The following is a 17641-nucleotide window of genomic DNA, read 5'->3' on the forward strand; positions in this document are numbered from 1 at the left end:
ATTTAATGTAAGCAAGCTTTTTCTTTCTGGTTGCCTGAAAAAGTGAAAATACATTTTGTGACTTGAAAGCGTTATCTGCTGTATGCTTGTATGGTTTTCAATTAAACAAATCCTTCTATAAATGCACCAAAATCTGTTTGTGTACGTGTCCCCCCAGGAGAACTGCATGGCCGACTGACATCAAACTCTGTGTGCGTATCGCGGAGGACCCAAGGGAGTGATGCAGTGGGAGGTATAAAATATAAAATCGGGCCAAACCAGACTTAAAGACAATAGAAAGGAACCCTCTACTGCATTCTCTTGACTTCATTTAGCATATAAGTAATGCTGTGATGTTATTCCATGTCTCCATGGAAATTGCAACCTACCGGGTTCCAGAGGGCTAGCTGTCTCTCACTCATGCGGCTGAAACCTGTGGTGAAGACGTTGCCATCAGCCATGAAAATGGCCCTCATGGGTCTCGCTCCCTCGTGTGCCTTTTCCTTCTCCTGTGAAGTATAGGTTACAGGTCAAAATACAACTGGTTAATATTCATATTCTAAATCCCGATTAAAATGTAATAGAACAGCACCCTATACTTTTCCTTCCAATTTAGTTACTGTATGTCAATTCCCCCCAATGTGTATAGTCCCTGTCGGCTGTCACTGCCGATTCCAACTGTTGATCTGGGTCGTGGACATGACTCCTAGTCCTAATACCAGCCAGCTGTTTCTTTTTCACCCAACAGTGAGGAGTTTCACTGGGAGGACGTAATGCATGCAGAGGAACACGCTATCCTTTCCAGTTCCACTCCCTGCTCAACAACCTGTAGAAGTCACTAGTGCAGCAACAGAGAATGCCAACTGTGCTCATGAAGCGACCAGCCAAGCTGGATGCACCGTGGTAGCCTGGCAAGGCCAGACTAATATCACTGCTAATTTTGAGGGGCGATAGCCCCTCAAAATGTCCAGCTTTTGGTGTGTGTAACCCAAATCTTGTCCTAACACATACATTAAATGCCATTGACAATGAATGGGCAATTTTTAGTGTTTGTGTAAACACATTGATGACGAAGGTGAGGACGCAAATTGTGATTGGCCGGAGTGAGATGATGTATGATGATGTACGCACCATAAGAGCGCACCAGTCACTTCACACGGGTGTGATTTTATTTTTCTGACTGGCAGATTTGTCTGGTTTCCAGGCTAGCACCGTGGTTCAAACCCCAGTGGGCAGGGACTTTACCCTGGATGCCCCTACCCCATTCTTTAAATGTTATTCTTATTAGTAATCCTTCTAATCTCCTGAGTGAAATGCTTTGTCCTACACGGAAGAATGGCAAACATGAACAAATCAAAAACACCACTCACAGCTACAAGCTTTTCCTTTCGTGGATCGATTACTCGGATGGCCTTGTCCTTGCAGGAGGTGCAGATGAGGCTGCCATTGCGGTTCCAGCATGCACTGTAAATAACGTCTGGATGCATGTCCTCCAGGTTGATCATGGCCTCCCCTGTGCCAACGTTCCAGACGATGATCATATTGTCACAACCTGGCGAAAAAGAGAAGTAGCATGCGCACATTAAAAGCTACAGTACTTGACAGCCGATTCCAGATTCTAGCCTAGAGATCTATGCTGACTTTGAAGCTGAGCAGGTTACTTGATTTGATCACATAAGCACGCAGCACACCAGAACCACAACACCAGCACAATTTAAAAAATAAATCCAACTACCGTATGCTATTTTATTTCAGGCAAACAAAAAAGGCCAATGTGAATTATTGTATTTAATTTTCAGCTTTGCAAGCTTACAAATGAATGATTACATAATATTTTATACCCCAGTAGCTTTCAGACGTGTTATTTTGGTCCTCCTAAGGAGGAAGGCACTTACCTGCACTGAGGAGGACGTTGCGTGCTGTAGGGTGCCATGAGATAATGCCAACCCGTTTGGAGTGGCCCTCCAGGACCACAACGGGTTCAGCCAGACTGGTGACCAGACCGTTCTCAGGGATCTGCCATACCTAGCAAGAAACATGACAGACAAACACTATCAGTAAACAAAGACAGACAAGGAGCTATACATAGTAGAGCCCGTAAGGTTTTTGTGTATGGTGTGTGGGTTATAGCAGTGGTTCCGGGGACCCTTAGGGGTCCTTGAGGGAGTTCCAGGGGGTCCCCAGCTAAATGATAGTTGGAACCAAATGGAACCCTTATGGTTCTGTAACTCTGAGAGTGTACAAATGGAACCAAATGGATCCTAAGGGGCCCATTTGGTTCCATGTGTACAATCATAGTTAAATTAACACTGATTTTACAATATAAATTGGGGTCCCAGAGATATAAATGCCATTAAATGGAGGTCCGTAGACTAATGCATGTCAAACTGGGGGTCCTTGAAATTAAACGGTTGAGAATCTCTTCTAATAAGTGTCAATTTGGGGGTCCTTGACATGAAAGTCTGGGAACCACTGGGTTATAGGAAGGCCATTAAGTCAAGACAAGTCCACAATAACACATTATTACTAACATAACACACAGCTTCTGTCTAGTCATTCGGCGAGGGCTGAATAGGTAGAGAGACTGTGTGGGAAACAGAAGGTCCCTGGTTCACCCCCCAGCCCCGCTCTATGAGTCAGTGTTCCTGAGCAAGACACTTAACCCCCAACTGCTCCCTGGGAGCTGTAGACAGTAGATGGGTAAATGTAGAGGACACATTTTCACATATGTGCTAATGTACTGAAAGAATGTACCAAAAATACTCTAAAGGAGTGGGGGAACTATATTATTATTAGATGACAATTCTCTCACAGATCCAGAAGGGGGCAGCAGAGACTTAGAAGTCAATCCATAGGATTTGATGTCGGCATAATAAAGACCTGATTTAGTTTGAATGACTATTAATTATACAACTCAAACACACTAGTTGTAATGACTATTAATTATACCACACACAGACACACAGACACACACACACACACACACACTAGACAGAGCCTATTCAGATTGTCCATCCCCAAAAGGTAAAACTAAATGCTGAAAATAAATCAAGCAATGGGTCAACTTCTGCAAACATACAGGCCTGTGGAAACACTGCATGCATTCACAATTCTGGGTAGTTTTATAGCTCTGAGCAGGTTAAACAGGGAAGTTGACTCTTTCAAGTAGTGTAGCAGGTTATAGCAGCCCAATCTATGCATCTGTCACCCGCCAAGCTCCCCTTTACGGGCCAAATAAGGACACAGTTAAGTATGTACAGCACTGGATTCAAACAAATCGGTGACATCAGCCCAATAAAGCAGCTAAATCACCGCCCAGCTCTGATTCCTGTGACACATATTTGTGCCTAATCTGATCCAGAGGGTGAGGTTTGTACCCATCCTGGGGCTATGAAAATCTGGTCTTTCGCAACCAAAACATGTAGTCTCAAGTCAGTTACTAGCTGAAGTATTTGTGTGTGCGTGTACATGTCCGCGCGTGTGTGTGTGTGTGTTACACAAGAACGACTTGTCTCACTTAAGGTGTGCAGGATGACATCAAACTTACCATGACTGTGCAGTCCTCTGAGCCACTGGCAATGACCTGGTCATTGTGGGGACACCAGTCGATGTCTAACACAGGGCCTGTGTGACCACACACTGTGGGGTAGGACTTGTCAATGCGGCCTGTCTGTAAAGGGGAAGATAAACAAACAAGTACGAGATTAGTCTCCTGCTGGTTCTGCTTAGACAACAGCCCATGCGGAAATTGTGAAGAAGTTGTGAAACATGACAATTACCAGTATAATCCCAATGGCAAACTATATATAACTCACAAAAACACAGTCCAGTGGTTGATGATTTGACCGTGCTAAAATGTGCCCTAATATGTATACATATTTGCCTTGATGGCACCATACAATCATTTGACAAAAAATTCTATCTATAGGTAGGTATTCTATTACTGGTATATATTACCGGAATTTACATTTTCATATCAAAGTATATAAATATCCCATAGCACTGTTAGCAGTGACCTGGACAAGATGACACTTTTCTGGGGTGCACTGGTGGTAGCTGTTGATGGTTCAATACTGGCTGCCTGGAACACGTAGCATCTGATATGTCTTTATCCCTCTCTGACATCAGTTTCTTGTCTCACTTTGCTGTCTAAAATAAAACAAAACTGCCAAAACAGCTTCTCTTCAAAAAAGGAAACCATCAAGCCCTAAGGTAAAAGCCCTATTCCCCAAACACGGAACACACCCATGAAGCTCTGTAAACGAAGCCTAACTACACGTTATTAGTCTTATTACATGGTCCATTCACGCATTATGTGCAATCTGGGAAATGGACTGCACAGAGGCAGTCTGTGAAACAGAAGGTCCCTGAGAGAGGGGCGTTTGTTTGTGTGTGTGAACCCAAAGATTACTACCCGACATTTGTCAGTACTATTGGACTAGTTTTGTCACCATTTCTTTCAGCCAATATAGAAGCTTGGGGTGCATTGGTGCTATACTGAGCAGGCATGCAGACATGCAGAGATAAACACACAAAAGTGTTTATGCTATACTGTACATAAAACTAAAAAAAAAAAAAGAAACTTGACAAGATTTGCAATACAATGTCAACATTAAAAGGAAAGGCCGTTTGGGGGATAAAATTAAAAATAGTATGGGATGACAATTAAGAGAATGGGATCTATGGAAAGTTACACCCAGATGCAGATGCTTAGTTTTCCGCAACCGTTCCTTTCTTAAATGATCACTGTAAGTCTAAATGAACCACTACTGAGCCTTTTATATAATGCACTTGTACAACTATTGGACCAGACAACCAGAAATACACTTCGCCCTGAAGGACCGTCACACAAGGACATGCACACCCAACTGTGTCAAGACAAGTCCTTTTCCACTCATTTAGATGACTTGCTCTGTTCTAGTCCTTACAGACCTTCAACTTTAAAAGCTGGGAATATCAGCTGCTTTCTCAACACACTGTTGAGACCAATTAGGCCTGTCACAATTATCACATAATCGTCTAATCACAATTATTTGAGATAATCGCAATTATTTTGCATAATCGTATAATTCGTATAATCATCAAATTGTCTAATCCAGGGATTCCCAAACTGTGGTGTGTGCACCCCCTGTGGTGCACACACCACAGCCCGGCAGCTGGCGAAAACTAGAGTTCTCAAGAGGCCCGGAAATTAAGGCCCGGTCCTACCTGGGCCCTCATCAAACCCTGTACACTCAAGTGAATGTCCGCGGCCGCTACACCCTTACATCATTCCATTATGTTGATCTGACATCATCAAACCCTGTACACTCAAGACATGCTCCTTATATGGCCAGTACAGAATTCATTCCATGTTGCCCCTTTAGGGCGAGGTCGCTTCTCGCCCTCAGGCGTCTTACTGGTTAAGTTAATTGTCATATCTGCCCTTTGCAATGTATTGTTTTTCTTCCACAAAGCCTAAAATGCAAACAGAAATGTAATTTGTATTCAGAAATGTTGCAATTTCCAATGCACAAAAATCTCTAATCACAATTATTTGTATGACAATATATCGTGAAATAAGATTTCATGATTGAGAGAGAGAGAGAGAGAGAAAAGCAGCGATGAATTGAATATGGATGGATGAGTATTATGAGACACGCCCCGTTCTTTGCGGTTGATTCCATAACAAGGCCATACGAGGGCCCGATAGATGATGTCAGCTACAGTGATCCATGCTACTGCTGCAGCACCATTTAAAGTATAATGGTTACCTAATAAAGAAATTAAAATAAATCTCACTGCCCACAGTCATTCTACCATTAGACTCGGCACATGGACAATAATGTCAATGTGCCAGATGTAGCACTATGCATTCACTCATGCTCTGGAAGTGCAGATTTTCCCATGTACTTTTGAGAACAAATAAGCAGAAAACAATCACCAATGTTGTTCGATAAAACTGAATCAAGCTACACCCCCCCCCCCCCCCCCCCCACCACCACCACCATAGAGTATGAACTTTGAAATGACCATAACTCAAAGATTAGAAAAGGCGAACTAGATGTTTAAAAGGGATACTGAGAATCTAAAAGTATAAGCTAGAATCCGTCTTCAACTGTAACCCAGGTCTCCCGGAGGAGTGATCCTCATCCAAGATGGAATGCCGTCTTGGCCAGGGGAGATATTGGGCTTAGGAGCTTCAGACAGGGCTTCTTCTCAACAAGTAGGTGTCAGTACCAGTAGACAAGGATCTAAATTTGCCAATGTAAGAATAAGGAGATCTCTTCAAACATCTAAGAGAGCTAAACAAACACTTATAGTATAAATTACCCTGTAAACAGTGATCTGGGCCTGAATATCAGACGGCCTGTCCAGGATATGAGTCAGTGCGTTGTTCAGGATTTCCAGTTTTCGGCATCACTTCCTTGCCTGGGCTACAGCAGACAACAAAGCCTAGCAGAGGTCGCCTCCAGTCTTCTGCCACAGCACAACACACTCCTGCAGTACTGTGGTTGCCAGAGTCAATTTAGACTGAATGGAACATTTCACCTGCTGCAGTATTTCATTGGAGGCCTATGAGCCACACGTCAATAATATATCTGTAATATAGAGGGCCTGTCCCTTGTGCAATCACCTGACTGAAGCAGAGTTGGGCTAGCCTGTGACACATACTATAACTTCAAGCCTGGAGATCAAAGTCCGTTGAAAAAAGGTTTTGGATTCTGCACCAGAGAGCTGATATGATATTTATAAGTTAAAGATACGGCTTAGTTTCATTTAAAAAAAATATGACAGCTGACTGCTGGTGTTTGTTTGAGATGAGCCACGTGAGTGCACGCACACGTCTCACACTTTGTCTGCCTTATGAGCACACATGCAGCCAATATACAATATACCATAGACATGCGCTGTATTCAGACAAAATAAATGCACTGCATTTTATAAAGGGTTCTTAGCAGCCAACTAGAGAGCTCTATCTCCTCTCCGCCAGCCCACTTCCGAGTGCCGACCTGACAGTGCACGAATACCAGAGGACACACCCCTTTACCCCCCTCTGTTTAGGCTGTTTAAAAAGGAAGTAAAACAGGGAGAATGCTGAATTGCTGACTTTACAGATCATCAGTTATAGTCGAGGCAGGAAAGGCAGAAAAAGCTCAGATAGAAAACTGAGTAAGTGTAGATAAGCTGATTCAATCAAAACCATTTGAGCAACATTCTAATCAGGGCTACAGTTTGTGTTATGACAGGACCAAAGGATTATTTTGTTGATCTTATTATGTCACTTTCTCAAATCCTCTTGGTGTTTAATCAGACTGGGTGATTACATGTTAAGTTGCACTACAGAGCTTTATAACCATCATGAACAAGTATGACATGGGAGTAAAACAGCAGGCTATGACCAGGGTGTGTCATAGTCTGTGTTGATTGCTAATGTGTGCAAGGTAGAAACGCATCACAACCTAAGCTCTAGATTTCAGAATGTATTATACTAACTATATGCCTGCACTTTTTTTTCTTTTCATAGATGTACAACTGTGTGGCTGATAGATTTTTGGTGACACACACGCACTCACGCACGCACGCACGCACACACACACACACACACAACTTCCTGTCTGTCTGGTATTTTCCTCTGATGAATGTTATCCTCACAGAAGGCAGACTGACACAGCCTTTGGAGATCAGGGCTGACAGCCTGACACCTTTAAGACAAGATAAGATAAATATGTATATTTATCCCTGTGGCGGAAATTCAGGTGTCATAGCAGCAATAATACTAAAGAGTGAAACACAAGATAGGTACGAGTAGTGTCAAGAGCCAAATGAAGATGGATAAGAATACATAAAATAACAAAATAAGCTCAATAGTGCTTGATCAGTTTTCTGACCTCAGTCAGGACATCATATCTTAACATCTTAGAAGTTAGAACATTTCACTTGGAAAATCCAGTCAAGAGCAGACAGTGACACACTGAATAACTTTGGACAGTATATAGTGGCAGCGGTGGCCGAACGGATTGCGGAGCGGTCTTGATACCGGTAGGTCGCCAGTTCGAATCAGCGGTCCGACACGTTAAAATTACCACCGCTGAAGTGCCCTGGCCCCTTGAACATAGGCATTGAACCACTATGATGAAATGTTCTATGAGCAGGGCCTGGCTGGAAACAAGTTCTTGAGCTTAGCCCAGATACCCTGGGTAAATATAGTAATCATTTCATTTCATGAATTTATGTACCGACTTCCATTGCTCATGGTCATCATGCCAAAAACGATGCCAAAAACTCACCATATGCATTTTGTATGTTTCAACAACATGATCTGGTGGTGTTTAGATGTTGGGTAAGCACATCACAAGCTTTTAAGTTAACCGCCTACTGTAGTACATGGTGGTTTTGTGGCCGAGAGAACCATGCAGGCCAGCAATGTTAAAGTGAAGCGCTGCAATCTGACATCCTGACCGGCCCAGACCAGAGAGCACGCCAGGCCTCTTGCCGCATTTTGAGGCAGCTGCCTGCCAGTTCACCAGAGAGCCAGGCGTTCCTCACATTCCACACCTCGGCCCCAGGCAGCTCTGGTATGGCTATGACTAATGAGAGCATGGGGGCTGCTGGGGTGTCAAATGTAGCACCCTTTGAGGTGTTAATCATGTTTGTGTCTGATATACACAATTAGGAATGCCTAGGACTGAGCAAGTGGATCTTGCCCTGGGCCTGGACAAACATTATTCAATAGTGTGATAATCTACATAAGGCAGGAATGTGGTTCGTATGGAGTGAGGTAAGCGTAATGGTTAGCACAAGCCAATAAACCATCAAACTGTGAAAACACCTCTGATGTTGAGCAGGTGTCACCATGCCAATTAAACAAAGCTCATATTAGAAATGCATGGTTTTATACAGCCACGAAACACTGGTTGTAACAGAGGCCATATGAGATGTTGTTCATAATGCTGAGCTAGTTTACTACAATGAGATCAACATTGAGAGCCGTGTAGACAAGTTGGCCTGTGGCAACCTGTCCCACACTCGTTTTCTGTCCCAGGAAGCCTAAGGGGCATATTCACACCCTGATTCGCGCCTTAAAGAATGTTCTACCCTTTACCTGCGTGTCCTACCAATCCCACTAGAAGATGTGATGCAGGAGAGGAACGAGCCCCCAGGTAAACCCATTCCAATGTTGATATACACAACATTAAACATACTTCAGACAGTGACCAACTGATTAGTTTGCTGGCCGTAATACTGCAATGTCCCGTTTCAATTCTGACTTTGGAGTCTACCTCTCTGTCTGCCCTCACTTTCCTATCCCTACTTTCTTTAATAAGGCTGAAAAAATTAATAAAAAAACATAAAATAAATCTTTAAACATTAACCATGTAGCCTACTGTTTTTCGGACATGGATAAAGAGTCTTGCAGTAATTAACATTCATCAGGGCCTTAGAAGTGAACGAAGGGGTTACTTGGCAGGGTGGTGGGTGACATCACAGGACACTTTCACAACACTGGAAAAAAGGCTGCTAACAGAATAAACCAGCCAAGCAAGGAAAGGCAGAGCACTGATCATCACCAAGGCAACCAGCCCAGAGGGAGTGTGGTTAGATGTAGGAGTGAGCATCATTCTGACCAGACGAGGGAGGTGAGAGCAGAGAAAACTGATATCTCCGGTGTTGTTGGGGGGGGGGGGGGGGGGGGGGGAAACATGTCCATAACTACACTACAGACTATACTACAGACATTCACATCCTAGTGAGGAATGTCTGCAGCCAGCTATACTCACTTGTTGCTATGCAACTCATGAGGCTGTACACAAATACTATGCATATCATTGCAGGAGATAGGCTAAAAGCAAATCTGTCTGATACAAAAAAGGAATTGATAAGGAAGAAGGGCAATTCCCTTGAAGCAATAGAGAACTAAATCTTCACTCACACGATAGGCCGGGACACTTTCTCACAACTCAACATGTGACACACACACACACACACACACACACACACACACACACACACACACACACACACACACACACACACACACACACACACACACACACACACACACACACACACACACACACACACACACACACACACACACACACACACACACACACACACACACACACACACACACACAAGTGTGGCTGAACACACTTCATTGCTCTATGGAAATTTCCACTTTTCCTTTGCCTCTGTTGCCTTGAGACACACAGCTGAAACAGTAACAGTTGCCCAGTCAGACACACAACTACAAATGTATATTTGATTTACAGCTTCTGAATGATAGGGGACCGGCCTACACAGCACACTGACTACAGTACAGTACAATACAGTTCAGCACAGTAGGGGCAGACTTAATGGTAATTAAGTATTTACAAGTCGAACGACATACTTGAAATGTGACAAAGTTAGTGTCTAGAACTATAAGGCCACTGTTATGACTCGTCAGGGGCCATGGAGGGTGATGATTAGCAGTCAGCAGCAGCTAATTATACGCTACCTTTGTCTCTCTCTTTTCTAACATCACTGGTTTTGCAGCTGGGAACCAGCAGAAAGTATTCAATATTGACTGACAGCTGGTGTTTTTTCTTGGACAGACACTACTGATGACCACTGGTTTATACATTTGCACAGGACAATGGTGAATGAAAATACAATTGCTCCCTAAGAAAGGACACTTGATTTAAAAAAAAATAGTTTCATTCTATGATAGCAATGGACACAAAAACACTGATTTGAATAGATATTCTGAAGCCGGGGAATATTGGTGCAACATGTCAATGGCATATCTGTCTGCTGGGTGACAAGGTTATCTGAATACGCTGTTAAAATGCTCAAGGAAATTATATACAACTCACTAAACCACCAAATAACTACACAGACCACCCTAACCCTACAAATTACCAGATCTCACAGAAGAAAACAGACTTAAATCAATGAGAATATATAATGTGGCATTGAAAGTCAGTGAATGACTGTGACACACAGGCAACACATGACACTAGAAACACTTCTCTCATCCTGGCCGCGCTTCCTCTTTCAGCCTATCCCAGTATTATCACATGTGTACCGGCACTGCTAGTAGCAGCCAATGGCAAGGCAGGGAGGAAATGGTCTTGGAAGGCTGTCAGGCAGGGAGCAGTGAATGACCATATATGGTAAAATCTGCAGTCAGCAGGACTCAGCGGCAGCAGTGGTGAAGGCAGAGGCAGCGAGGCAGTATATAGAGGTCCTGGAATACAGATTGAGCAGAGTATGGGGAAAGACCCTTTGTATTAAGCACTTTAACCCTGCAATCCCTATCTTGGGCATGTCATTAATTATAAGCAAAACATCTTTAAAAATGTCCCAAAACGTTCACATTTTTGAAAATAGCAAAGTAGCTAATCTACAAATTCACTATAGTGGGTCGCATCTCATCACTTTGTGCGCTTGTATTTTTGCTTGTAGTATGACTAAGTAAATAGGTCTTAAGTTGGTTAAACAAGGTAAATTAATTTTATGTGTGCATCTTCTCTGTGTATAATGAGAGACTTAGTAAGTAGCCAACCGTGTATGTTTGAGAGAGGGAAATAGAAAGAGTGTGTTTATGCACATGCCCAGGGATTTACTTACACCAAAGGTTGAGTAAAGGTGAATGGAGGATTGAGGGAATGGATCCAAATAAAACACACACACACTCCAATTCCATTGACCAGTTTGTATGAAGGCGGTGTCAGAGGTGCTAGCATGGAACATGCCTTTTACAGTACGCAATACACACCATTTGGTGTTATGGCCATACTTTTAGACCATCTAAAAAAGAAAAGCCCAAAGCGGAAGCCACAGATAATACTGCCCTAAATATATTACACAGTAACTAACACTTGAAAATACTCAAGAAATAAGAACAGAACCATGTCATGTTTGCCTGCATCAAATAATATCTATCTATCATCCATCTATGGCCAGACAGAGAGGGGGGGGGGGGGGGGGGGGGTGCAGGAATGTCTCACTGCATGCTTGCTAGTTGCTGCATTCACAATCCCACAGCTTCCTTCATATGGAAATAAAGGGAATAAATTAGTGCGAATCTAAGGAAAAAAAAGGGGGAGATTGAAAGCATAAGAGAAGGGCATGACATGTGTTTAGCCAGACACCTGACACCCTCTCCACAAATCCCTATGTGTTCTGACAGGAGGCAGCAACAATGCTCATAGCCGAGTTGAGTCATGCTGGACTGCAACACCAATCTCACACGCGCAAGACTCACACACACACACACACAACATTAACCTCTGCCCCTGCAAGAGATGCTTTCTATGTCCAACTAGACACGACAGAGATACAGTAAACACAACAGACAGTGGCCTATAATAAAAGGTATGCAAACAAACAGAATCCCATTGTGGACGATTCGATAAAGTGAAATCAAATGTTCTTGCGCTCCCATTATATTGTTAAAAGAACAGAGTTGTACAATCTTTGGCCACACAATTGACATACTGTGAGGCATTTGGACAGGGGGATAGGAGCATGGTACCTCCACCTCCCCCCCATTTGGACAGGGGGATAGGAGCATGGTACCTCCACCTCCCCCCTACCAGAGTGGACAGGGGGATAGGAGCATGGTACCTCCACCTCCCCCCATTTGGACAGGGGGATAGGAGCATGGCACCTCCACCTCCCCCCTGCCAGAGTGTGGGACAGGGGGATAGGAGCATGGTACCTCCACCTCCCCCCTGACAGGGGGATAGGAGCATGGTACCTCCACCTCCCCCCTGCCAGAGTGTGGGACAGGGGGATAGGAGCATGGTACCTCCACCTCCCCCCTGCCAGAGTGTGGGACAGCCAGGGATAGGAGCATTGTACCTCCACCTCCCCCCTGACAGGGGGATAGGAGCATGGTACCTCCACCTCCCCCCTGCCAGAGTGTGGCAATGACAAAGGGCCTGGCTGGGAGCGAGTGTAGGACAAAAGCCTTGAGCAGCTGGCTGCCCACATAGGCTGAGAGCAGCACAGCATGGGCAGATGGACTAGCCAGCCAGATGCACCCTCACACTGGGGGAGGGCTGCGTGTCTTTGCAACAAAAAGTAAAACTATACCCAATAATCGGTTTGAAATCCATGTGCCCTGCAGAGATGCACAGAGATTTGACCATGGCACAGGGTTCAATCCCACAAAAGCACATGCATGGCATAGAAACATCCTATACATTTTTGAAACAAATCTATACAATGGTGCAACATCCATGTATACATTAAATATTAAAGAACTGCATTTTTGAAGGGCAACCCTGTAATACTATACTGACCACTTGCAGTGTATCTGTAACAGAAGTCTAGTTTCAGAACAGCCTCTCCTCTCAGTCAATCAGAGATCTGCACTGTCAGCATAGGCACTAGAGATGTCCAGATGGACCTGCCTTATTTTATGAAACATTACACCCAGGAGTTATTTGGAGATAACATGGTAATAAAAGCCTTACAATACCAGAGATCTTTTGTCTTATTGACCTGTATGTGATTTTAAAAATACCAATAAAGAAACCTTGAACAAAAAGATAATAATAATACCAGAGTTTGATTCAATCCAAAATTGCGATAAAGTCTGTGTTTTAGTTGATTTTACAAAAGCAAATACTTTGCTCAATCGTAATCTGTGATACTAATAATATACCATTCTGTACGCAATCTTATATTAAAATTGCCTAATGGTTGGATGGTGCATGTCACAAACGTAACATCGAGACTTGTAAGGTCTGATCCGCACCAAACCATTCAATGCCATGACAATAGCCACACCGGGCAGGCACACCGTTGTTCCAATCCTTAGTACCAAACCTGACATAACACTGTTCAGGGGCTCTGCCATGAGAATAGTCACACCCAAGGGGCCACAGGTGCTCTGATGCTCGAATCCGCACCAAACTTGCTACCAACACTGTTCAGGCCAGGGGTCTGACACTAGATTGGTCGCACAATCAAAAATAAATAAGAAAGAAATCATATGGGCCACTACATCAGTGTTACAGCAATGTTTAACGCTTCAAATGGCCATAACTCAGTGACCATTGCTCTAATCAGCGCATATAGGACTAGATTTGAAGGCAAATTAGCTTTCAGTCCTGGAAAATACAATACATAAATTGACAGCTTGTATGTGGGCAGATCTAAAATCAAGAGCTTTTTTCTGTGCCTCACTTGCAGGAAATTGAACAGGCTTTACTTTGCACACAAAGACATCAGTCTCCGACCACTTTTAATTCAGCGCTGAAAGCAGACTTTGTTCTATGAACACACCATCACTGTACTGAGACATGTCAGGCAGAGGGCAGTCCATTTCCAAGACGGAGACACAGAGAGGAGGACAGAAGGAGTGTGAAGCTAGCTAATCTAGCTCCCGGCTCCAACTCTGGGACAAGGCTCTGCATTCAGTGAGGTGCTGAGAGGCGTAAGCTGTGTGATGACAGGCCAGGGGATCCGGTACCCCGTGCCAGAGCAGACTCATATGACACGGCAGTAATTACAGGCCCAGGTTGGCTCTGTCAACGCCACAGAAGCACTCGTGTCACTCATGGTGTCGCGTCTTGACGCTGGGACACGGGGGTCAAACGGAGACATTGGCAATGTGCTGCTGCTGCAGCTAACAAGCAATTTGCCATTGGTCATCATAACATTTCCTAGGAGCAGTGTCAGGGGGTCCAGAGTGGTTAAAGGCCTTAGTGGTTATGATGAGTTTTGACCCATTGAATATAAAAAAAACATTGCTTACGAATTACGATGACAACAGGTGTTTGCTTACGATGACAACAGGTGTTTGCTTACGATGACAACAGGTGTAAACAACTTGATTATAGGACAATGCTCTATAAACACTGCCTTGTTCCAAACACGCTTTGTGGTTGGAATAGAGTAATGCAAAGTCTAACGAAGTACTGTCATCTCATAAATACATGAAAAACTAGAAACAAATACAAGAATCACGGCACTCCATCTTTAAGACCAAAGGTATATAGGGACTCAAAGAGTCAGCAGCACTGCTCACAGAAGTCTCAGTCTGTACGCAAAATCGACATGGACAAAAGACTTAACGACAAAAGCAAATTGAAATCTCTGTTGGCTATAATGCTGGGTGGGGGACTTTCTCTGTCACATGCTATGCATCCACATTTTGTTAGTTCAAGTTCTGCCCCCTCCCCCCCCCCCCCCTCTCTCTCTCTCTCATTAGCAGGCAACAGTGCAGCACTATCTCTCTCTCTCTGTTTCTGGCACAACAGCGCCACTTTTGCCCCTACTGGTACTCATAGTCACACACATAGGTTAACACGGACATTGCTGTTCCTTGGAGTGGTTGCACCACTCAAAAATACCCATATGTAATCCTGCTACATCATCTGCATATGCATCAGTACATGCGGAACGTCACTCTGGCAAGTGATACAAAGCCTTTAAAAGGAGTTACAGAAAACAATTTCTCCTTGATCCCCGAGCAGCAAACACAATCTCATCTTTAAAGCAAGTAAGCAACTTCAGAATCAGATTACAGTACACTGTACACGTCATCCATTCTGGAGCCAAACAGGCATTCAGTGGGGAGGCTTTGGGGAGTAAGAGTGACTGTATTGACTGTGAGCCTTGATCTGACTGATTCTACTAGCAGCAGAGCTGAATGTGAAGGACTGGTGGTGCATGTGCAGCAACGCGTCATTCAAAATCCTGATAGGGTTTCGTATAAAGACCCGCCCCTGCCTGTCTGTACTGTGTGCACACGCTGTCCAGGGCATTGCTGCCGTGTCAAAACTCTGGGACTCTAAAAGTTTGCAGCACCCCGAGTTGTAGATATTTCTCTGCCTCAGTAGTGATAATGTTACATTGAGTCATGCTTAAGTTTAAAAAAGAATTATGTTATGCATAATTTAGCGGAATATCTGAGCTTGCTTTTTGTAAACGTCTTTTGGTCAGGCACAATCATAATGTAACCATTATTTTTCATGTTTCATAGGATTAGTTAGTATTTGTTATTGAGTTAAAGGAGCATTCAGTGATTTGGGTGATTTGGAAAACCCCCCGGTCCACCCCGGTAACAAGATGTGCACATGCACACGCTCTACAGTGGGGGGACACGCAACAGGCCAACAGCACGTGCACCAAGGCCCTCCCCCACTCGATCATGATTGGAGGAAGGCCCCTCTCATCGCTGGCTAACCCTAGCCAAAAAACGAAACCTACGGTTTTATTGACCCCAGGGGTTAACTGGGGACAGGAAGGAACTCCTGGCTTATATGGTCAGCACACACTATAGTAGGGAGGATTATCCAAAAAAAAAACTAAAAAGATATTTGAATTAAGTGAAATCACTGAATATACCTTTAAGGTTAGGTTTAGTTCGTTTTGCTTGTTTCTTTGTGTTGCCCCATATAGCCTTATTTTCTTTAATTAAGAGCCAACACAGAGCAATATTTCCCACCACGGACTTGTAGTAACCTCATATCAGTGACAGTGTCACCAGACTTTCCACCTCAGGACACTGGACAGTCTGGACTGTCTGGTAACCACGGAGCAAAGAGGCAGGCAGGGTCTTTACGCAAACCCTATCAGGGTTTTGAATGACGCTGCAGCAACACATTGAATAGCCACTGGTCATCATAACATTCACACTCGCTCCCCTGGAGGCTCGCTCAGGTGCGCCTCGCAAGTCTCAAGGCCTTAAGGTCCCTGCGCACACAGCACGTTTTTCGGATTTTTAGCAGCGTTTCTCCATCGGTTTTCCGAAAAACGGTGAAAAACGTGTCTTTCCACTTCTACGAATCTCTCTGTTCCATGTCTATTTATCTTCCCCCTTCCACATTGTGTTTGTCTGCCTGCTAGTTTAGTATACTATCCATCTCCGTTTCTGTGAAGTGTGAATGATCTCTTGATCATGATTAGGAATTTTGTGAGGGACAAAGTTCTCGTATTCTGACATGTCAAGTAGTGTATAGGAGTAGGCATAACAAAGTAGGCCTCATACATACAATCTGCATTAGAATTAATTCTACTGATCCATCTATAAAGTTAAAACTATTCCTACCATCCTCTCTTCCCCTGACACACACACACACACACACACACACACACACACACACACACACACACACACACACACACACACACACACACACACACACACACACACACACACACACACACACACACACACACACACACACACACACACACACACACACACACACACACACACACACACACACACACACACACACACACACCTTGTTCAGGAAGCGTACACTGCTACAGTATGTCCTGCTAAACCACAGCGAACAAGGTGACACACCTGGGTTATAGTCCACTCCACATCAGGTCTGCAATCTCTGCATGTCTCCACTCAGTCCACTGATCACCTGTGTGTCTGATCACCTGTGTGTCTCCACTCAGTCCACTGATCACCTGTGTGTCTGGTACAGCTGACCACTCAGTCCACTGATCACCTGTGTGTCTGGTACAGCTGACCACTCAGTCCACTGATCACCTGTGTGTCTGGTACAGCTGACCACTCAGTCCACTGATCACCTGTGTGTCTGGTACAGCTGACCACTCAGTCCACTGATCACCTGTGTGTCTGGTACAGCTGACCACTCAGTCCACTGATCACCTGTGTGTCTGGTACAGCTGACCACTCAGTCCACTGATCACCTGT

General features: G+C 44.1%; 1 protein-coding gene across 1 annotated transcript in view; it reads right to left on the minus strand.

The window, feature by feature from the left end:
• Nucleotides 1-17641, minus strand: part of coro1ca (coronin, actin binding protein, 1Ca) — a 52409-nt gene that overhangs the window by 7544 nt on the left and 27224 nt on the right. The window contains exons 3-6 of the mRNA XM_079515872.1: nt 3527-3649; nt 1875-2004; nt 1350-1531; nt 369-488 (exon numbers count right to left, since the gene is read on the minus strand). Coding sequence (XP_079371998.1) covers nt 369-488; nt 1350-1531; nt 1875-2004; nt 3527-3649 — 555 coding nt within the window. The remainder of the gene's footprint in view (nt 1-368; nt 489-1349; nt 1532-1874; nt 2005-3526; nt 3650-17641) is intronic.

This window comes from Electrona antarctica, assembly GCF_951216825.1.
Source record: "Electrona antarctica genome assembly, chromosome: 12".
NCBI lineage: Eukaryota > Metazoa > Chordata > Actinopteri > Myctophiformes > Myctophidae > Electrona > Electrona antarctica.